We start from the raw sequence: 24146 nt of genomic DNA, 5'->3' as shown, positions 1-24146 counted from the left end.
GTGGACTAAAAAGCTGATTAGGAGCCTTGGACTTGTGAGAAGGGTTGTTTTTAGGGTTATTGGGGTGGACTTGTTTTGGGAGTTCTGTCCTCCATGTATATGAATGTCTTGGATTGGTTACATTCTCCAGAGTAGAGGCTTCCAGTCTCCCTCCTAGATGGCAAGGATCTGTCTGCCGGTGTTGTGAGAACCTGATGGGGGAAGAAGCATGGGGTTTCAGTCACTATATGTGTATGTGCTAGCTTGTCCAACTTTCCTCTCCCCACCAACACGCTACTGGCTTGCTACCCTCAGTCCTGGAAGTCCAGAAAAACCGTCTTTCAGATGTCTAGAGAATAAACTTCTGGCCTTTTACTGGTGTGGGGAAGGGCTAGACAAGCAATGGTGAGGAATAGAGGAAGGGATTTTAGGCATATAACCTCCAAATACTTCTCATTAGGTTCTTCTATTAGCCACTGTCCTTAACCCCCAGCTGCCGGGGTATTGAATCTGCTGACTGGAAAATTATGAGGGTGAATTAGGTTGATTCTCACCTTTCTCCACTGCTGGCTTGATTTGCCTTTCTTGAGTCTGCTAATCCATCCGTTTGCTTTGTCAGAATTGTGTTCTGATTGTTTCGTGTCCTGTTCTCTCCTCTGGTTTTGTGTCTCATTCATAGGCTTTCAGTGGTTTGTACTGCTTGCCTCTTGTCCTGTTTTCTCTGTCCTTGTGGATTTGTTTTTTCCTATGGTGTATTTTAATGGTAATTTGAATAATTCATCTGACAAATTAGCCTATGTAGCCATTTTTTCAATAATAGATTTCTTCTCCAAAATAAATTTTTAGATATTAACCTTGGGGTTCTCAACATTCAGTGCATCCTTGATCTTTTTTACTAATAGTTGTTACACAACATTCTGATTACACTTAGGAAGCAGTGGAATTTACCACTTCTATGTATTACTTGCTGAGAAAGCTCAAAAATTTTAACAAGAGTCTGATATTTTTCTCCTCTTTTTATTTTTTGAGAGAGAGAGAATGAGTGGGGGAGGGGCAGAAGGAGAGAGAGAGAAAGAGAATCAAGAATCTCAAGCAGGCTCCACGATGCTGGGCTCAATCTCATGACCATGAGATTGTGACCTGAAGCTGAAATCAAGAGTCATGCTTGACCGACAGCCACACCGAGGTGCCCGATACTTTTTTTCCCTTTAACTTGTCAAAAGATAATCATTAAAGCCTGTTCATTTTTTACCTTGGTAAACATATTTCATTCAACCTTGGCAGAGGAGCAGATGAATGATACATTTCAAGATCTAAAGCTGGGTAAATATGATCAGCTCATAAGTACATGTGTTCATAACACAATACTGTTTTTCACTCTAAAATTATCTTTAAAATTCTTGTGAGTTTTCCTCCAGAAACAAAGTAAATCTTAGTATATTAATGTGTATAGGATAAAAATTTGTATTGTAAGATATATAGCAAAATTTGCCCTTTAACCATTTTTAAGTGTATGTTTCGGGTGGCATTAATTACATTCACAATGCTGTGTGGCCACCACTAGAATTTTTTCCTTACCACAAACAAACTCATTAAGTAACTCTCTATTCCTATCCCCTCTCTTCCAAGCTCCTGGTAAATCCCATTCTACTCCTTATTTATTTTTTACTCTTTATTAATTTACCTATTCTAGATACTTCTTTTAAGTGGAATCACAAAATATTTGTACTTTGCATTTGGCTTATTTCACGAATATGTTCTCAAGATTCATCCATGTTATAACATCAGAATTTCATTTCTTTTTATGGCTAAATAATATTCTACTGTATAATTACTATATTTTGTTTATCCATTCATTTCTTGATGCACACTTGGGTTATTTTCACCTTTTGGTTATTGTGAATAATGCTGCAATGAAGACTGACATGCAGGTATCTCTTTGAGTTGCTATTTTTATATTTTTTTTAAACATATTCCAGGTTTATACCCTGGAATGTAATTGCTGGTACATATATATTTTAATATTCCTTTCCATTTCTTTAACCCCTTTTCTGGATTTGCATTGGGGCTGTTTAATTCCCACCTATTTATGAATTTTCCACTTTCCCTTTTGTCAGAGAGGATACTTTGTATGATTTCAAAGTATCATTTTAAAATTTATGGAAAGTTGTTTTGTAGCTTAACATGTGGTCTGTCCTGCAGAGTGTTCCACGTGCACTTGAGAAAACTAGATTGTGTTGCTGGGTGGAGTGTTTTGTAAACATCTGTTAGGTCTACTTAATTTATAATGTCCAAGTCTTCTGTTTTCTTATTGACCTTGTAAGTGTTTTATCCATTTTGACAGGAGAATGTTGAATTTTCCAACAATTATTATAGAACTCTCTAGTTTTCCCTTTAATTCTGTCAGTGTTTGCTTCATGTATTTTGGGGGCATATTGTTCACTACATAAATTATTCTATCTTTTTGATGAATTGACTTATCAATATGTAATATACTTTGTTTCTTGTAACAGTTTTTTGCTTATAGTCTATTTTGCCTGATATTACTATAGCCACCTCTGCTCTCTTGGTTACTGTTTACAGAGAGTATCTTTTTCGGGGAGCTTGGCTGGCTCCCCAGTAGAGCATGGGACTATTAATCTCAAGGTGAGTTCAAGCCCCATGTTGGGGGTAGACTTTACTTTAAAAAAAAAAAAAAATATATGTATATATATGTATGTATATATATATATATATATATATATATATATATATATATATACATACACACACACACACACGCACATATCTTTTGTGTATGGCACTAAAGTGAGTTTCTTATAGATAGCATAGAGCTAGATCTTGTGTTTTGTTTTTTTTATCTGTTTGACAATCTCTGTCTTTTGTTTGGAGAGTTTAATACATTTACATTTAAGTCAGTTAGTAAAAAGAATGGACTTACTATTCTGTTATTTGTTTTCTTTATATTTTATACCCCTTTTGCTTCTCGTTTTCTCCATTACTGCTTTCTTCTGTGTTGTTGATTTTTTTGTAGTGAACTGATTGTCTTCTCATTCCTTTACAGGTATATTTGTTAAATGTTTCCTTTGTGGTTACCATGAAGATTACATTTAACATCCGAAATGTATAATAATCTAGTTTGAACTGATACTAACATAACTTCCATAGCATACAAAATCTCTACTACAAAGTTCTGTTCTGCCTTTATATTATTGATGTCACAGATTTTATCTTTATATAGTGTGTGCTCCATAATGGATTTATAATTGTTTTGTATGCATTTGTCTGTACTTACTTTTACTGGAGATCTTTATTTCATCATACAGATTCAGGTTACTGTCTGATGTTCTTTTTTTTCTGCCCACAGTACTCCCTTTAGCATTTCCTGTAGAGCAGCTCTGATTGCAAGGAACTCCCTCAGGTTTTATTTATCTGGGAACATCTTCATTTCTTCCTTATTTTTGAAGGATGGTTTTGCCAGATACAGAATTATTGGTTGGCGGTATTATTATTTGAGCACTTTAAATAGTCACCCCATAGCATTCTGGCCTCTGTGGTTTCTGCTGAGAATTGGCTGTTACTTTTATTGAGGATCTTTTGATCTTGAGGAAGAGCGTTTCTTTTTTGCTGCTCTCAAGATTCTCCCTGCCTTTGTTTTTCGACAGTTTCATTCTACTGTCTTGGTGTGGGCCTCTACATTTATCCCACTTGGAGTTCACAGAGATTCTGGATTTGCAAATTCATGTCTTTGCTCAAATTTTGGATGTATTTGGCCATTATTTCTTCAAATATTCCTTCTGCTTCTTTCTTCTGGGACATTGATAATACATATGCTGGTCTGTTTGCTGGTGTCCCTCCAGTTCCTCAGGCTCTATTCACTTTTCTTCTTTCTATTTTCTTTCTAGTCCTCAGACCTGGTCACTGTAATTGTCCTGTTTTCAAGTTTGCTGATTCTATTTTCCATTTTGGTATAATTAGCTGTTAAACTCTACTAGTGAACTTTTAATTTCAATTATTTTGCTTTCTAGCTTCAGAATTTGTTTGGTTCCTTCTGATAATTTCTGTGTATTTATGGATATTCTCATTTTGTTCACCTATCCCTTTTCTGATTTTCTTTAATTCCTTGTCCCTGGTTCCCTTTAGTTCTTTGAGTATATTTAAGACAGTTGCTTTGAAGGCTTTGTCTATTAATTCCGATGTCTGTGGTTCTCCAGTGATGTTTTCTATTATTTTGTTCCTTTGAGTGGCCATACTATCCAGTGTCTTTGAATGTCTTTTGACTTTTTTTGTTGAAAACTGGACATTTAAATATTATGGTATGATTCTGGATATCAGATTTCCCCTCCCTCCCCAGAGTTTCCTTTATTACGATTATGGGACTGCAGTCCATTTGTTTACTGATGTTTCCAAGCTATTTTTGCAGAGATTTGATTCCTTATTGTGTGTGATCACTGAGTCTGTTTCTTAACTTGTACTTAGATAGTATTTCCTTGAAAGCCAGGAGCTAAAACAAATACCTCTCCCAGTCTTTGCCAATTGTCTCTTCTGGGTTACTCCCTCAACACTCGCACTAAGCCTAACAGCCCGAGTGGAAAACTTAGGATCCTCTCAGATCTTTTCTTACCATGCTTCTTGCCCTTGGCATACGTGTGGCTTTCTAAATTTCTTTTGAATATATGCTTTTGAGTATCTTAATTTCCCAAAGGAACTCCCCCTCTGTCGTCCCCCCCCCCCCCCCCGCCAAGCTTTTTCTCCCAGTTTTTAGGTGATCTGTTGTGTATCTCAATGATAATCTTTTCACCCAGGTCTTTGTGGATTGTTGGTTTGCCTTACACCCGTATCTGAGCAATACCTGTTGCTTTCTGGACTGAGTTTAAGGTGAGAGCAGAGATGAGTGCTCCGCTTCAGTCCTTCCACCCATGGATAGGCTAGTGTAGATATAAACCATAATTTGTCAGTGGTCTGTTCTGTTCCTTCCAGCAATGGGGACCAAGGTCCAACACAGAAACTACCGCTGCCATTTTCAAGACTGCTGCCACATCAAAAGGGCAAATAAAAATGTCACAAAGATTTCCTATCATTATGTTTATTATTTTTTCCAGTTTTATTGAAATATAGTTGACCTATAGCACTGTGTAAGTTTAAGGTATACAGCATAATGATATGACTTTCATGTATTGTGAAATAATTACCACAAAAAGTTTATTAATAATCATACATAAAACAAAACAAACAACAACAACAACAAAAAAACATGGGAAAAGTTCCATCCATATCGTCACAAATGGCAGGAATTCCTTTTTTATGGCTGAATAAGATTCCTGTGTGTGTTTTCCCATTCTGCAGGTTGTCTTTTGCTGTGCAAAAAGTTTTTTTAATTTCATGTAGTCCCAATCATTTTTACTTTGTTCCTTGAGCTTTATGTAGGTGGCATATCCAAAAAATCATTGCCAAGACCTATGTGAAGAATCTCTTTTCCTATGTTTTCTTCTAGGAGTTTTATGGTTTCCAGTCTTTCATTTAAGTCTTTAATTCATTTTGAGTTAATTTTTGTGAATGGTGAAAGACAGGGGACTAGTTTCATTCTTTTGGATGTGAATATGCAAATTTTCCACCACCATCTATTGAAAGACTATATTGAGTATTGTCTGTTTTGTCATGTATTAGTTGCTTGTGTAGGCATGGGTTTATTTCTGGGTTCTCAATTCTTTTTTTTTTTTTTTTAAATTTTTTTTTCACGTTTATTTACTTTTGAGACAGAGAGAGAGACAGAGCATGAACGGGGGAGGGTCAGAGAGAGAGGGAGACACAGTATCTGAAACAGACTCCAGGCTCTGAGCTGTCAGCACAGAGCCGGATGCGGGGCTCAAACTCACGGACCGCGAGATCATGACCTGAGCCGAGGTCAGCCGCTTAACCCACTGAGCCACCCAGGCGCCCCTGGGTTCTCAATTCTATTCCACTGGTCTATATGTCTGTTTTTAAGCCAGGACCATACTGTTTTGATTGCTATAGCTTTAAAATATAGCTTGAAATCAGCAAGTTTGATGCCTCTACTTTGTTCTCCTTTCTCAGGATTGCTTGGGCTATTTTTTGTTTTCCGTGTAAATTCAGGATTTTTTTTTCTTTTCTGTAAAAAATGCCATTGGAATCTTAATGGCAATTGCATGTAATCTATAGATGGTTTGGGGTAGTATGGGCATTTTAACAATATTAATCCCTCCAATACATGAACATGAGATACAGTTCCCTTTATTTGTGTCTTCTTTGATTCCTTTCATCAGCATTGTACAGTTTTCAGTGTATAGAATTTTCACTTCCTGTTTAAATTTATTAAGTATTTATATTATTTTTGATGCTATTGTAAGTGGGATTGTTTACTTCACTGATTTTCCAAGAATCATTGTTAGTTTATAGAAACACTACTGATTTTTGTATGTTAATTTTGTTTCCTGGAACTTCACAGAATTCTTTGGTTAGATCTAAACATTTTTTGGTAGAATTGTTAGGAGTTTGTACATATAAAATCATGTCATGTGCGAGTAAAGTCAATTTTACCTCCTTTCCAATCTGATGCCTTTGTTTCTTCCTCTTGCCTGATTGCTCTGGCTAGGATTTCCAGTACTACGTTGAATAGGAGCTGTTGAGAGGGGGTGCATTTGTCTTGTTCCTGATCTTAGTAGAGGGAAAGCTTTGAACCTTTAACCATTGAATATGTTAGCTGTTGACTTGCCATAAATGGTCTTTTGACAATTTATAATGTGTCTCAGTGTAGGTCTATTCAAATTCAACCTATTTGGGGTCTTTTGGTCTTCATAGATCTGGATGTTCATTTTTCTCTCAAAGTTTTGGAAATTTTCAAGGATTATTGCTTTAAATATACAATTGATCTTGAACAACACAGGTTTGAACTGTGTGGGTTCACTTGTATGTGGGTTTTTTTTTTTTCGACACTGTGGTACTGTAAATATTTTTTTCTTCCTTGTGATACTCTTAATATTTTATCTTCTCTAGCTTAACTGTAAGATTATAGTATATGTATTATATATTAAATCCATATGCAGAATATGTGTTAATTGTGTTATCAGTAATGTTTCCAACACTCATAGGCTATTAGTTAACTCATAGTCTATTAGTTAAGTTTTAGGGGAGTCAAAAGTTTTATGTAGATTTGCAAGTGTGTAGGGGTTGGCACCCCTAACCCCTGCATTTTTGAAGGGTCAACTGTACTTTCTATCCCTTTTTCTTTCTGGAATTCCCATAATGATATTGTTTCTTTTGATGGTATCCCATAAGCTCCATAGACTTTCTTCACTCTTTTTCATTCTTTTTTCTTTTTCCCCTCTGGATAATTTCAAATGTCCCATCTTCAAGGTCACTGATTCTTTCTTTTGCGTGGTTGAGTCTGCTTTTGAAGCTGTTTATTGAATTCTTCAGTCATTGTATTTTTCAACCCTAGGATTCCTGTTTGTTTGGCTTTTCTTTCTTTGTTGGACTTCTCATTGTGTTTATGCGTTGTTTTCCTAACTTCCTTTAGTCGTGTGTGTGCTCTTGCAGTTCACTAAATTTCTTTAAGAGGATTATTCTTTTTCTGACAGTGCACAGATCTCCATTTCTTTAGGGTCAGTTGTTAACATTTTACTAGTTTCCTTATGGTGTCATGTTTATCTGGTTTTTTTGCAACCCTTGACTCCTTATGTTGGTATCTACACATTTGAGTAAGCAGTCTCTCTTCTAGACTTTTTAGGATTGCTTTGGCAGGGAAAGCTCTTCACCATCTTCTCAGTTTGAATGTTTAGACTTGTCAGCTGGTAGCATCCTTGGGCAGGCGGGACTTGCTATCAGGGTCTATTTTGGGGTGAGGCCACTGCTGGAGCTCTGAGGTGGGCATGGGATGCTGCTGGCTGAGAAGATTGGATAGGACTGCTGGCTTATTTCCCTGATCAAGCAAGGCTGTAGATTGGGCTCTGTGGTTGCCTGGGTTCTCTGGTCAGGCTTACTAGGCAGGATGAGGTGCTATATTCAGCAGCAGGTAGGATTATGAATTAACCCCCCTGTGCTAGCAGGGCAGCATAACAGGTCCCAGGTCCTACACCGCAACTTGTTTGGGGACATACATGGGACAAGACTGTGCACTGAAGTCTCCAGCCCGATGGAGCCAGCTGACCCTGCTAGAATCTCCACTTAAGTGTTGCTAGGCTTATGGAGCTTTCCTGGTGTTCCAGCCAAGCTTTCTGGGCCGGCGGGATTCAGGAGCCACCCTCAGCAGTGGGAAGGGCTGTCAACTAGCTTCCCTACCTAAATAGAGCAGGAGAGTGAGCTCCAAGCAGCCTCCCAGCTGTTCCTGGTTAGTTTTCCCACTCAGATGGGGCCAAGAGCTACTCAGCAGTGATTGGGCCTATGATGTAGCTTCCCGCCCAGAAAAAGCAGGAAAGCCAGCTCTCAGCATCCTTGTAGGTGTTCGTAGTCAGGCTTCCCGGTTAGGAGGGACCAGGAGCTACACTCAGCAGTGTTACAAATTTTTCTTCTCCACCCTGGGTGGAGCAGGGGGCCTAGCTTGAAGTCTGGATAAGTAGGCTGTTTGCGGTCTTGACCAAAGCTGACTTGCCCCCCAGGTTCTCCCGCTGAATGGTGCCACTGGCTTTGCTCGGAGGATGGTCAACTCTGCCCTGCTGCTCTCTCTGCTCGAGCACAGTGTCCAGTGTCCTGACCAGGCTTTTCCTGGAGGTAAGAATGGGTGGGAGTCCCAGTAAGTGACCAGATGTGCGGGGGGATGCTGGACGTGCATCCTGTGTTCTCTTTTCCCCCTGGGGGAACCACAGGCTCAGGGAAGGCCTCTTGTTGTGGTGCTGCCTCAGCCTAAAGAGGGGCAACGTGGTGAGCGTGTAGATGCTTCTCTTTTTTAATGGAGTCTGTCTTGGTCCCTGTGGTGTGTGTGTGTAGGGTGCTTCAGCCTCACTTCTGTGTTCCAGGTTTTTTCAGTGGTGTCCATGCATACTTGTCAATTCTTGTGAGGAGGCGCGAAGTCTGGAACAACCTATGTTGGTATCTTGGTGACTTCCTGCCTTTTTATAAGTTGCCTTTTATTTGATCCTGTGTTCGCTTGGTTAATATAAACATGACTGCTTCCCACAGTTCTGCAAAAGTTGGTTGTGACCATTCCTGCTTGTCTTTCAATGTTTCTGTGGGGGGACAAGACCTTGAATCTGCACATTCCATCATGTTGCTCAAGAGTGTGTTGTGTTTAAACCTCCATTTAGCGTTGCAGTAGGGCAATTAATGGTTTAAAAGAAATAACTCCCTGAGTCTTTTGTATAATGCACAGCATTCAAACTGTTAGGTTTTTCCTATTAGAAAAAGAATGATATATTTAACTTTTCAGTTTTCAGGGATAAGCTAGTCTTTAACCCATTAGAAGGGCTCCTCTGTTCCAGACACTGTGCAAGGCATCTCATGTCTCTTATTGTTCATCAAACCTTATGAGACAGGTGCTTCTACTCCATTTTACAAATAAGATCGCTTTAGAGAGGTAAGCAGCTGTTCTGAAGTGGCACAGATGGTGGCTGGTGGGGCTAATGTTGAACCTCACGAATGCCTGAGTCAGATCTCTTTGGTTTTCTTTTTAAAGTTTATTTATTCATTTTGAGAAAGAGGGGGTGGGGAGGAGCAGACAGAGGGAGAGAGAGAGAAATTCCAAGCAGGCTTTGTGCTGTCAGGGCAGAGCCGGACATGGGGCTCGAACCCATGAACAGTGAGATCATGACCTGAGCAAAAATCAAGAGTCAGACGCTCAACTGACAGAGCCCCACCCCAGAACTATCTATCTATCTATCTATCTATCTATCTATCTATCTATTTATAAATGTTTATTTTAGAGAGAGCGCGCGAGAAGGAGAGGGGCAGAGAGAGAGGGAGACAGAATCCCAAGCAGGCTCTGTACAGTCAGCACAGAGCCTGATGTGGGGCGGGAACCCACAAACTGCAATATTAGGACCTGAGCTGAAACCAAGAGTCGGATGCTTAACTGACTGAGCCACCCAGGCGCCCCCTGAGAATTCTTTTAAAATCGGTTTTTTAAAAAGTCTCCAGGGGTGCCTGGGCTGCCTAATCAGTGGACCCTGCAACCCTTGATATTGGGGTTGTGAGTTTGAGCCCCATGTTGGGTGTAGAGATTACTTAAAAATAAAAGCTTTTTAAAAAAAAATGTAAGGGGCGCCTGGGTGGCTCAGTCGGTTAAGCGTCCGACTTCGGCTCAGGTCACGATCTCACGGTATGTGAGTTCGAGCCCCGCGTCGGACTCTGTGCTGACTGCTCAGAGCCTGGAGCCTGTTTCAGATTCTGTGTCTCCCTCTCTCTCTGCCCCTCCCCCGTTCATGCTCTGTCTCTCTCTGTCTCAAAAATAAATGTTTAAAAAAAAAAAATGTAAAAAAGTCTCCAGACTTTATCAAAATACCAAGGACAGTGATGGATTTTAGTGTTTTAAAAAGCTCCTGATGTGATTCTAATGTACAACTAGTTCTGAGAATCACTGCATTTAACATTTTGCCTCCTATAGAAACAGCAGAATGGAGGTGAAATTCAAGGCAGGTCATTTTGCTTTAAATTAGGCCTCTAACTAAAATGCTTGGGGCGTTTTCAGTGAAGGCAGTAGAGGGACCAAATTGTCCTGGTTTGCAGGGGACTTCGATTTTAGCACCAGAAGCCCTGCATCTTAAAAACACCTTAGTCCTGGCAGACTGGGAAGGCTGGCCACCCTACCAGGCAGATATTTATGAAATTTAATGGTCTATAATAGTCGTTTATGATTTAAAAATCCTAGAGGTGTTCCTAAAAATTTGAGCACAATAGGGAAGTCGTTTCCCTATGTTTTTCCCTCTCTAGCTTTAAGAAATCCAAATGGGGCACCTGGCTGACTAAGTGGATAGAGCGTGCAACTCTTGTCCTTGGGGTTGTAAGTTTGTGCCCCACATTGGGTGTAGAGATTACTTAAAAATAAAATCTTGTACAAAAATAAGTCCAAATGTGTCTAGGAACATTCTGTGTTTTTCAGTGAAAAAGCTATCAGTGGTTCTTTCTCACTTTACAGAACATTTGGTTTTTAAGGCATTTTAAATCTTTTTTTTTTTTTTTTTTAAAGTTTACTTATTTTGAGAGAGAGAGAAGGGGTTGGGGGAAAAGAGAGAGAATCCCAAGCATGCTCCTCGCTGACAGCATGGAACCTGACTTGAGACTTGAAGTCATGAACCCGTGAGATCATGACCTGAGCCAGAACTGAGAGTCAGATGCTTAACCAACTGAACTACCCAGGTGCTCCTGTTTTGTTCGTTTGTTTTTGTTTTTTTTTTAATTTACATGCAAGTTAGCATATAGTGCAACAATGATTTCAGGAGTAGAATCCAGTGATTCATCCCTTACATATAGCACCCAGTGATCACCCCAACAAGTGGGATGGGCCCCTTGCCCATTTAGCCCATGCCCCCCATCCTCAACTCCAGCTACCCTCAGTTTGTTCTCTATATTTAAGAGTCTTTTGGGGCGCCTGGGTGGCTCAGTCTGTTAAGAGGCCGACTTCGGCTCAGGTCATGATCTCGCGGTCTGTGAGTTCGAGCCCCGCATCGGGCTCTGTGCTGACGGCTCAGAGCCTGGAGCCTGTTTCAATTCTGTGTCTCCCTCTCTCTGACCCTCCCCCGCTCATGCTCTGTCTCTCTCTGTGTCAAAAATAAATAAACGTTAAAAAGATTTAAAAAAAAAAAAAAAAAAAGAAAGAGTCTTTTATGTTTTGTCCCCTTGCTGTTTTTATATTATTTTTGCTTCCTTTCCCTTATGCTCATCTGTTTTGTATCTTAAATTCCACATATGGGTGAAGTAATATTTGTCTTTCTCTAATTTTGCTTAGCGTAATATCCTCTAGTTCCATCCACGTAGTTGCAAATGGCAAGATTTCATTCTTTTTGATTGCCGAGTAATACTCCATTGTATGTATATACCACATCTTTATCCATTCATCTGTCGATGGACATTTGGGCTCTTTCCATACTTTGGCTATTGTCGATAGCACTGCTATAAACTTTGGGGTGCACGTGTCCTTCTGAAACAGCACACCTGTATCCTTGGGTAAATACCTAGTAGTGCAATTGCTGGGTTATAGGGTAGTTCTATTTTTAGTTTTTTGAGGAACCTCCATACTGTTTTCCAGAGTGGCTGCACCAGTTTGCCTTCCCACCAGCAGTGCAAAAGAGATCCTCTCTCTCCATATCCTCTCCAACATGTTGTTGCCTGAGTTGTTAATGCTAGCCATTCTGACAGGGGTGAGGGGGTATCTCATTGTGGTTTTGATTTGTATTTCCTTGATGATGAGTGATGTTGAGCATTTTTTCATGTGTCTGTTAGCCACCTGGATATTTTCTTTGGGAAAATGTCTATTCATGCCTTTTGCCCTTCTTCTCTGGATTATTTTTTTGTGTGTTGAGGATGATAAGTTCTTTACAGATTTTGGATACTAACCCTCTATCTGATATGTCGTTTGCAAATATCTTCTCCCATTCCGTTACTTGTCTTTTAGGTTTGCTGATTGTTTCCTTTGTCGTGCAGAAGCTTTTTATTTTGATGAGGTCCCAATAGTTCATTTTTGCTTTTGTTTCCCTTGCCTCCAGAGATGCGTTGAGTAAGAAGTTTCTGTGGCCAACATCAAAGAGGTTTTGTTTTTTTTTTATTTTTTTTTAACGTTTATTTATTTTTGAGACAGAGAGAGACAGAGCATGAACGGGGGAGGGGCAGAGAGAGAGGGAGACACAGAATCGGAAGCAGGCTCCAGGCTCTGAGCCATCAGCCCAGAGCCCGACACGGGGCTCGAACTCATGGACCACGAGATCGTGACCTGAGCTGAAGTCGGACGCTTAACTGACTGAGCCACCCAGCCGCCTCTCAAAGAGGTTTTTGCCTGCTTTCTCCTCAAGGGTTTTGATGGCTTCCTGTCTTACATTTAGGTCTTTCATCCATTTTGAGTTTATTTTTGTGTATGGTGTAAGAAAGTGGTCCAGGTTCATTCTTCTGCATGTCACCGTCCAGTTTTCCCAGCACCACTTGCTGAAGAGACTGTCTTTATTCCATTGGATATTCTTTCCTGCTTTGTCAAAGGTTAGTTGGTCATATGTTTGTGGGTCCGTTTCTGGGTTCTCTATTCTGTTCCATTGATCTGAGTGTCTGTCCTTGTGCCAGTACCATACTGTCTTGATTACAGCTTTGTAGTACAGCTTGAAATCTGGGATTGTGATGCCTCCTGCTTTGGTTTTCTTTTTCAAGATTGCTTTGGCTATTGGGGTCTTTTCTGGTTCCATACAAATTTTAGGGTTGTTTGTTCTAGCTCTGTGAAGAATGTTGGTGTTATTTTGATAGGTATTGCATTGAATACATAGATTGGTTTGGGTAGTATTGGCATTTTTAACAATATTTGTTCTTCCAATCCATGAGCATGGAGTATTTTTCCATTTTTTTGTGTCTTCAATTTTTTTCATAAACTTTCTATAGTTTTCAGTGTGTAGATATTTCACCTCTTTGGTTAGGCTTATTCCAAGGTATTTTATGGTTTTTGGTGCAGTTGTAAATGGGATCAATTTCTTCATTTCTCTTTCTGCTGCTTCATTATTGGTATATATAAATGCAACCGATTTCTGTGCATTGATTTTATACCCTGCAGATGCCCCTGTTTTTTAAGGAATTTTTAATGGGGCCCCCTAGACCACAAGAAATGCTTAGCACCATTACTTTATTAAAAAAAATTTAATCATTATTAAAGACAGAGTGTGAGCAGGGGATGGGCAGAGAGAGAGGAAGACCCAGAATCTGAAGCAAGCTCCAGGCTCTGAGCTGTCAGCACAGAGCCCAATGCGGGGCTCGAACTCACAAACCGTGAGATCATGACCTGAGTTGAAGTCTGATGCTTTAACCGACTGAGCCACCCAGGTGCCCCATGCTTAGCACCATTTATTAACCAGTTAGGTCTAAATATTTAAAAATAATACACATTTAAAATATTGCATCCTTAAATTATAATTACTAATTGGGTTGTGTGTATCTGCCCCTAAGCAACTTATCAAACCTTGGAATCAAATTGGACATTACTACTCATTTTCTGTTCCACATGGAATTTCATGAGGTACTTGCTTTTATCACAGTGTCAGAAGTTCAGAAATAACAAAACCAGTGAATCACCAAAGTAGTAATTAAAAATAGTTTGTAAACAACTGGGAGCACTTAAACCAAAACATGGAATAAAGCTCAGGTGTGTGTGTGTGTGTGTGTGTGTGTGTGTTTAAGTTTTATTTATTTCAGTAATCTCTGTACTCAATGTGGGGCTCAAACTCATGACCCCAAAATCAAGAGTCTCAAGTTCTTCTGACCGAGCAGCTGGATGCCCCTCAGTTGTATGTTGGTGTGAGCAGTTTATATAGTGAGAAAGCAGTGACAGTTTATTCTAAATTCATTGGTTATATTAGAATTTTCTTAAATGATAGTGAATTGGTCAGTGGTTACCTCATACCAACCTTGGGAAACAGTTTAAGTTTTATTTATGATTTTTAGAGGTGTAAATAAGAAATGACCCAGGTCAAGTCAGTCTGGCAAAATAAGCTAAATTAAGCTTTGCTTGTAGGACTAAACTGGTTTTGCCTGCTTAGGGAATTTTCAAGGCTGGTCTCCATTTGCTTTGTTTTTTTTTTTATTTCATTTTTTAATTAAAAAAAATTTTTTTTAACGTTTATTTATTTTTGAGACAGAGAGAGAGCATGAATGGGGGAGGGTCAGAGAGAGAGGAAGACACAGAATCCTAAACAGGCTCCAGGCTCTGAGCTGTCAGCACAGAGCCCGATGTGGGGCTCGAACTCACGGACCACGGGATCATGACCTGAGCCGAAGTCGGCCGCCCAACCAACTGAGCCACCCAGGCGCCCCTCCATTTGCTTTTAACAGTGGCCTCTGGAAACCCAGCTTCACAAAAACGTGTTGTCTTCTAAAGTACTGTAACATGATCTAACGTTGACACTGAACAGCCTTGAGCTAGAAGCTCCAGTAGTTTGTGAGTGGTGTTGAGTACTGCTGTCTCCCTTGAGAATTTAAAATGTCCCACAGTATCCTGCGGGTTACAACAGTGCCCAGGGCATCTCAGCTCAGTTTGGGAACCGTTGGGTCTATAGATACTTAATTCTGTCTTGAAACCATCTACATGAAAATACTCAATTGAATCGTCAACCTTAATCCTCTTTTTACAGGCTTTTTATTAAATGTCAAATCTTTATTGACATTAATCCACATTTCTCTGGACTAACTCCATGCGACTTGACTAAGAGAATATTGTCAACATAAATTAGTCCTTGATTCTCTTACAGAATTTTCCTGGGGGCATTTTTGGTTAGCAGATCACACTGAATCCCTTATGTGAAATCCTTCAGGGCAGTGATTCTAAGGTAGTATTCTTGATGGAAATGTGTTAGGTTTAGGTTCATTTGGGTGGAAAAGGGGTTGAAAACCACTGGTCTAGTGGCGCCTGGGTGGCTCAGTCGGTTAAATGTCTGACTCTCGATTTTGACTCAGGTCATAATCTCCTGGTTTGTGAGTTTGGGCTTTGGGCTGACAGTGCAGATGGGGATTCTCTCTCTCCCCTCTCTCTGCCCCTCCCCCACTCACTCTAACTCCGTCTGTCTCTCTCAATTATAATAATAAACAAACAAATCCAACACTGGTCTAATGGACTAGGTATGTTAAAAACAAAAGTATCTCTGCATATCCCTACCAGTTTTCCTCGGTTAACATCTAATGACTTCAGAAAGTATCATGAAGAACAATTAGTATGGTATTCAACGGTACTCAGCCCATGGGTAACAGTGTGTGAGATAGTTCACTATTCCAGACACTTGTCTGATCTATAAAGTATTTTAAAAAATTGATGCACCACTGTAACATTCAATAAAACACACAGATCTTAGGTTTTCCATTCAATGAATTAACTTTGAATACACTCCTGTACCCATCATGCAAATCATGTTATACAGCATTTCCATCACTACCAGATTCCTCGTCTATTTTCATTCCTCCATCATTTTAGGTCTGTTCTTACATTGAATCATAAAGTATGTATTCTTTTCTAACTTCTTTCATTTAATGATGTTTTTGAGATTAAGTTGTATGCATTAGTCCATTTCTAATGCTGAGTTTTCCATTTTATGAATACACCAGTTATACCTTCTGTTTTGGGCTAATAAGGCTCTTATCAACAGTTATGTATACTCATGTTTTTGTGAACATATATATTTTTTTAATGTTTATTTTTGAGAGAGAGGGAGAGAGAGGCAGAGAGGGAGGGAAACACAGAATCCGAAGTAGGCTCCAGGCTGAGAGGTCAGCACAGTGCCTGACGCAGGGCTCAAACCCACAAACTGTGTGATCACGACCTAAGCCAAAGTCAGATGCTCAACTGAGCTACCTGGGTGCCCTGACATATTTTTTCTTGCATAAATGCTCAGGAATGGTTTTGCTGAATCGTATGGCAAATGAATGTTTAACTTTACTAAGAAACTGATGAATAGTTCTCCAAAGAGGTTGTTCATTTTATACTTCCAGCAGCAACATAGGAGTGTTCCAGTGGCTTCACATTCTTGGCATTTGTGGATGTTTTCTTTTTTTTTCCCCAGTCATTCTAGTGCATGTGAAATGGTGTATCATGGTGGTTTTAATTTGTACTTCCCAGAGGACCTAAGATGTTGCGTAAATTTTGAATTTTGATTAAGTCCAACTTGTCCTTTTTTTTTTTTTCTTCGTTTAGTACTTTGTGTCCAAGAAATCTCAAAGATATTTTTTTTTTCCTACATACTTTTTGGGTTCTACATTTAAATCTATGATTTTGTGTGTGTGTGTGTGTGTGTGTCTGAGTAGAGAATGAGTCAAGGCTTTTTATTTCATACATCCGTTTCACCAATATTGTTATACTTTCCTTTTCCCACTGAATTAACTTGCCATCTTGGTCAAAATTTGTGTACATCTGTTTCTGGCCTCTTGGCTGAGTCTAATACCACAGTCTTAATTAAACTTCATGTAAGTTTTTTGTTAGTTTATTTTAGTAATCTCTACACCCAGTGTGGGGCTCGAACTCACACCCGCGAGTTCAGGAGTCATAGCTCTTTCCACTGAGCCAGCCAGATGCCTCCTTTAAATTTTGACAGCAGATAAGCATGTCTTCCAACTTAAGGTTGTTTGACTCTTGTAAGGTCTTTGCACTTCTACATAATTTTTAATATATTAACAAACCAGTCTTTTTTTTTTTTTTAAGTCTAATGGAATTTTGATAGGGATTGAAGTATAAATCAATTTATGGAGAATAGACCCCTTAACTGAAAACTGTTTTCCAATTCACGAACATGATGTCTCTCAAGTCCAAGTATTCATCTTCTCAGCAAAGTTTTGCTCTTTAGTGCAGAGGTCTCATAGATCTATAAATTTGTTCCTAGGTATTTGATGTTTTTTTTGCTACTAGAATGTTACTGTTTTTAAACTTTAAGTTTCTAATCAGATCACCAGCATGCCCCAGGCTTTGATTTTTCTAAGATCTTGCTAAATTCACTTACTAGTTCTGGCTGGTTCTCTTTTCCTTGCAGAGTAAGATTTTCTGTGTAAACAGCCATATCATTTGTGAATGACTATTCTAAGCTCTTGTGTTCCAATCTTTATGACTTTTTCTTGACTGATTGTATGGCTCTTACAGAACAGTGTTGAACAGAAATGGTGAGAGCAGACATCCTTGGTTTGCTTAGTATTTCACCATGAAATATGATGTTAAGTGTGTAGATGTTCTTTTGCAGATGCTCTTTGTAAGACTGAGGAATTTAACTCCTAGGGTTTGTATTGTGAGAGGATGTTGAATTTTGTCCAGTGCATTTTCTATAATCATTGATAGGATATTTTCCTCTGTTCACAGGTAAATCATATTGATTGACTTTCTAATGTTAAATAGACCTTGCCCTCCTGGAATAAAACCTATTTGGTCAAGATGTATTATCCTTTTAATACATTGCTAGGTTCAATCTGCTAATGTTTGAAGGACTTTTATTCTTGTGTTCATGAGGGATATTGGTCTGTTATTGTTACAGCTTTTTCAGGTTTTGAATCAGATATGGTATTTCTTGGGAGTCCTCTACATATTTTGTCACAGGCCTAAGAAATGCAAAAATCAATTGTTTTGAGGTGTTTTTAGTGTCCATTTTTGGGTTCCTAAGAGCCAATATAAGTTTTTTTTTTTACAGAAGAAAGATGACTTTTTAAAATTTCATATTCTTTATGTGAACGAAAAGCTGAAAAAAATCCAGGGAGAGAATTGAGATGTGAGATGAATTAACAGGAAGAAGAGAAAAAAATCTGCACTGGGGATTAAGGAAGTTTCACAAATGTTTTTGATTATCCTCCATTATAGTATATGACGGATAAAAATCTTGAGGTTCAAACTCCAAGTATAATGAAGCCTACTATAATGAAATTTAAATTATTGGGAGTTTAAAGCAATTTGTAGTTTTGAAAGCAGTTCTAATATTTCCCATTCTACAAAAAGAAAAAAATCTCTCTAACCAAGTTAAAAATGTAAAGGAACACGTCCAACACAGCTTTAATTAAAAATGCAGGGGCACCTGGGTGGCACAGTTGGTTAAGTGTCCGATTCTTGATCTCAGCTCAAGTCATGATCTCAGCTCATGAATTTGAGCCCCACCTTGGGTTCTGTGCTGATGGTGGGGAGCCTTGTGGGATTGTCTCTCTTCTCTGCCCCTCCCCTGCTTGTGCTCTCTTTCTCAAATAAACTTAAAAAATTAAAAAAAATACAAAAGTCAGGGAAATTTCCAAATGTACACTTTATTAAAACTAAAATTTCATATGCAATAAAGATCTGCCTTTTGTGTTACACACACGTACGTTTGTGTAAGTAGAGAAAAAGTCTGAAATGGTAACATTAAAATGAAAACAGCAGTTACCTCTGGGACAGTAATTGGTGCAGGAATGCTAAACGCTTTCTAGAAGAGATCCTATTCTTATATAATTTGCGTAACTAAAAGAGCATTCAAACTGTTCATACTAGTGAATCACAAATAGAAATAACACATCAATCTGTTAAAATATACACAGCTTCAGGGACACCTGGGTGGCTCAGTCGGTTAAGCATCTGACACTTGATTTTGGCTCAGGTCATGATCTCATGGTTTCGTGAGTTCGAGCCCCACGTCAGGCTGTGTATGCTGACCATGCAAAGCCTGCTAGCATTCTATCTCCCTCTCTCTCTGCCCCTCTCCTGCTCATGCTGTCTCTCTCAAGATAAATAAATGTTAAAAAAAAAAAAAAAATACACAGCTTCAAAACTAGAGGTGAAAATGTCAGAAGCCACATGCTGAAGTCCTACAATATGGTATTTTTTTTCCTGATATTCTTTGGGGCAATAATTTACAAAATATATATTCAGGGTCGCCCTGGAGTTATTTAATGAATAGACTTAAGAAAAAATTATTAGTAAGCTCATTTTGAGAAATTTTCAGTCTCTTTTCAATTATACAAATATCGGAAAGTTTATTACATGTTCTGAATATTTAAAATACATGTATCCTGTCTAAGCCTATCACCAATGACAAAAACCCTAACAGAAGAGAAATCTAAGTACCTAACAAGACATCATACATTGAGAAAAAATGACAATACGGAAAACAGTAACATAGGATAGACAAAACATTGGTATCTTTAAAACAAAGTTCTTACAAAGCCATTAACATGAGTGGATTTCAAAAAGAATTACAAAGGGCCAAAAAAGTACTAACAGCCAAAAGAATAATTAAAATTTTATACATTTACTGAATTTGTACTGAGTTAAAAAAAAAACAAAAACAAAAAACCTATGGCAGGGGGGTTTTGCTGGCTTATTACACTTGTTTTGGCACAATACACTGGTACAGATTTCTGAAGGACAATTTGACAATAGTTATCAAAAGCCTTAAAATACCTTAATCAGTTAACACTTAGCAAATGATTCATTCCAATTAAGATTTCCATTTTAATTTTTTGTGAATAGAGACGGGATGAAGAGAACTAGCAGATGTTGCTACGGTCAGTTCAGAAGACTCACCAAAGCCAAAGCAGCAAGGTTTCCCCAACTCCTCTCTTACAGTGGAAAAGAAGGCCAAAGAATCCTGCTTTGGATCCAAAGGATCCTGCTCCTGTGGGCTTACTTCCTGCAAACACCACAGAGGGGCAGCCTTTCGCGATACCAGAAGGTAAAATAAGGCGAAGGAATGGAGTCCTGCGGGCACCGCCGCCCCGAGCAAATGAGCCATGAGTGATTATATTAAAGTCTCACGTTAGTACTTCCCATAGTTTGCTCAAACTTCTTTAATTACTGATTTAAGATGGTCTAGGTGACATTCTTCTATGAAGGATTCTGCTTGATTCAAAGCTTTTATTTTCACCAGAATAAGAATTATTTCTTTGACTTCGTCCCTGGGAAACAAAAAAAGGAAAACGAAGTGCATGAGACAGGGAATCATTAATTGTTAATCTGAAAAAAAGTTTAAGCCACTATCTCATATTCCAGACTTTACCTTTTCCAAATAAGCATTCCAAAATAGACTCTTATTAGATGTGTATGCTGGCAAATTTTAATGTGAATGGCTGTAAAAAGTTGAAGCTATCATCAGAAAGCTGAGTTGCGGCATGGGGGCTATCAGCTTGTATGGGCTACTATGGTGGGAGTCTCAGTGGGAATATTTACCCACAGAAATGCTACAAATCTAGGTTTTTTTATTAAAAAAAATTTTTTTTTAAACATTTATTTTTGAGAGACAGAGACCCAGAATGAGCAGGGGAGGAACAGAGAGTGAAGGAGACACAGAATCCAAAGCAGGCTCCAGGCTCTGAGCTGTCAGCACAGAGCCCGACGCGGGGCTCGAACCCACGAACCGTGAGATCATGACCCGAACCGAAGTCAGTTGCTTAGCCGACTGAGCTGCCCAGACGCCCCTTGGTTTTTTATTTTTAAAAATGCTTTAGTTTTATTTTGGAGAAGTGCTTAATCAGAACGCAACTGTACTTAAACCCCTAAACATCTAGTGAGGTGAATGAGACACCCAAAACAGATCTAGCTACTCCTGGGTAAACATCAGGCTGCAGACCTGCACTTAACAATTACTGAGGTTTTAAAATGGCTAGGAAAATGAAAAACACTTTGAAAACATGCTATAAGAGGTTTTTGATTTATAGTTTCCCAAATCCCCTGTGCAATAGTTTTCTGGAAATGCTTACTTTGGAAGAGATTTACATTTAAAAATACGAACTACTGGGGCACCTGGGTGGCTCAGTCGGTTAGGCGTCTGACTCTTGATTTTGGCTCAGGTCATGATCCCAGGAACTGTGAGATCGAGCCCCGTGTCAGGCTCTGTGTTGCACTGACAGCACAGAGCCTGCTTGGGATTCTCTCCTCTTCCTCTTTCTCTGCCTTTCTCTGCTCAAAATAAATATGTAAATGTTAAAAAAGACATGAACTATTATGCGTGAGGTGTGAGTATAAAATAGATATTTTCATGTGCAATCTTAGGAATCACTATTAATTCTATAGTGGTAGTCTCTAAGGACTTATTATTTATTGATTTAAAGATTTTGTTTTTAAGTTATTTCTATGTGGGGTTTGAACTTGCAACCCCAAGATCAAGAGTTGCATGCTCCAGTTGAGCCAGCCAGGGGTCCCTCCACAGAGTTTTTCCAGAAGTAGAGTGAAAGTACAAATTTTCCTAAAAATTGCTGAGTGTAAAAAAGAAACCTTGAACTATGCTTATGGAGATACAAATGTGCACAATTACCTGAATTCACTTCTGGATAATTTCTGTGCAGACTGCAACAAGAACTGAATGAAGTTTTCTAGCTGGGGAATAGACGTTCTCATGGCAGAGCTTTGGAACCATTTTGCTGGTAAATATGCTGCTATCTGTTAATCAAAATACACATTTTTTTAGTAGCAACAGTTATCTAAGGCCTTTTGCTAACATCAATCATCTCATTTAATCCTTATAGTGATCATTCAGGTTGTATATTTTCCCATTTTATGGCTTATGGTTGATTCTATTTTGAGAAGTTTTCTCGGCCAAGGGTTATACTTTCAAAAAAATCCTATATTTTAATGCTAAGAGCTTAAAATAGGCTATTCTTTATGACTAATCATTAGTGGTATTTGTGGTACAGAATAAATATAGTGGTACAGAATAAAAGAATTATGGCTCTGATCTTCTAATTTAATACACTGATTTAAAAGTTCATGGCAGCATAAAGAGTCAATTACATTCAATTTTTCTTTTTTGGGGAAAATACCACTTTACCATTATGCTATAGGTAATGCATGATTGGGGGAAAGTTTGGTAAAAACAGAAAGATGTTTAAGTAAAAAAAGAAAACTTCCTCAGAGCAGAAGAAGACTAGAAGGAAAGAGAGAATGAGAGAAAGGAAAAACCTGAGATCATATACAAAGAAACTCTTTGACAAACAGGTTATGCTATAGTTGGTAATATCAAGATCAGTACTTTCAAATGTAAAGTTGGGGGGGAATATATACCCTGTACACATTACAAAATGTTAAGTGGAAGTTCTGGAATGTATGCTTTTCAAAACACAGTTGAGGCAAAGATTTAGCCTATTCTTTAATCACCTTTTTCAATTATCCAGAAAAAATGGGGAAACATGGACTGCTGAGGGGTAGAAATATTTAGCTCTTTTCCAAGGTTTAAATACTAGCCCTTACTGGACTGAAATTTAAAGTTATTTGCACATACTTTTCACTTGTTTGTATCACCAATCTCAATAAGATTTCCACAAAACTCCTTCACTTTTCCATAAATGATCCCAGGACTTAAAGCCTCACTGTCTTAGCATGGTTATCTAGCCACAAGCTGCAGAGAGAATGTCCTGTGCCGTCTTCTCTACTTCTGATAGTAGACTCTTCTGGTCAAAGAGGACTAAACTGAACGTGAAATACAGAGCATGGGCATTGAATTCAATTTTGGGGAGATAATGTAGTTTAAAACTATGTGACATAAAAACCATAGCCCAAGAAATCAGAGTGGGGTATGTTTTATGTTGTTTTAAAGTTTATATTACAAACATTTTTCCATATTCTGAAATTCTTAAAAATGACTTTCTGATGAACAATGTTTTTGGATATCTAAGTTGTTTCTGACTATTATAAGTAATGCTACAATAATATTCTTTGTACTTAAATTCCAGTAGAAACAGCTCTTTACGACAGCAAACCCAAGACTTCACTGTAGTTTCAAGTCAGCCCAGGAATGCCACTTCTTAACCTTCAATCCTGAAATTTCTGGAGAGGCACTAGTGAGGTTGTCATCATGATTAAAAAGGTGGCCTTCTCCTCCCCAGTATAAGACAAACTCCTGGCCTGAAACAATCCTTTTCTTTTGCTAAGAGCTTTTTTGCTCCACCCTCTTTCTTATGAAAATCTTCCATTTTGTACAACTCCTGAGAGATGTCTCTGCTTGCTATGTGGAATGCTGCCCAATTCATTAGATCTCAAATTTACTCCGCTGAATTTTCTGTTTTAACAAATTTTTATGTGCATCTCGGATTTTTCACTTAGGATAAATTCCTTGAGGTAAAATTACTAAGTCAAAGATAAGAACTTTAAAGGTTTTGTAGCCATCATGCCAGAAGTCTCCAGAGTTCTATCCCCTATTGCAGCAGCGGACTGTTTCTCAGAACCTCTGCACCACACGTTGGAGCTGCCCCTGACATGATGTGACTGTGGTTTCCTCATGCTTTTGACAATACAAGCAATTAGGAAATAACAACAAAAAAACCAAAGCAAAACAAAACCCAGACAGCATAACAGGTAAAATAATATCCTTACTGTATTATTTTGAATTTCTCTGATTATTGGTATTCTAAATCTTTTCTATGTGTTTAGGAATTATTAGAAATTATTTTTATATATTCTTTTTTTTGGTGAATTTCCTGTTACATGTCTTTTGGCCATTTTTAATTGGAATACCTGGATTGTTTACTAATTTTAAAGAGCTTTTTAAAAACGTAGATATTAATCCTTGTTATGGTTTACAACTTTTATCAATTTTTCAGCTCCCTTTCTTTTAAAC

The 24146-nt window shown here is 38.5% G+C and overlaps 1 protein-coding gene across 3 annotated transcripts in view; it reads right to left on the bottom strand.

Annotated features, from left to right (window-relative positions):
• Positions 1-18851: 18851 nt before the first annotated feature.
• GCFC2 (GC-rich sequence DNA-binding factor 2) overlaps positions 18852-24146 on the bottom strand; it is a 56879-nt gene continuing 51584 nt past the window's right edge. For all 3 annotated transcript variants that reach the window (XM_058683560.1, XM_058683554.1, XM_058683555.1), the window contains 2 exons: positions 21849-21973; positions 18852-20493 (listed from right to left, as the gene is read on the bottom strand). In XM_058683560.1, the coding sequence (XP_058539543.1) occupies positions 20376-20493; positions 21849-21973 (243 nt within the window). In that variant the 3' untranslated portion in view covers positions 18852-20375. The remainder of the gene's footprint in view (positions 20494-21848; positions 21974-24146) is intronic.

Source organism: Neofelis nebulosa, chromosome 9, assembly GCF_028018385.1.
Source record: "Neofelis nebulosa isolate mNeoNeb1 chromosome 9, mNeoNeb1.pri, whole genome shotgun sequence".
Taxonomy (NCBI): Eukaryota; Metazoa; Chordata; class Mammalia; order Carnivora; family Felidae; genus Neofelis; species Neofelis nebulosa.
The sequence above is the reverse complement of the archived record's forward strand: the minus strand, read 5'-3'. Positions and strand labels throughout refer to the sequence as shown.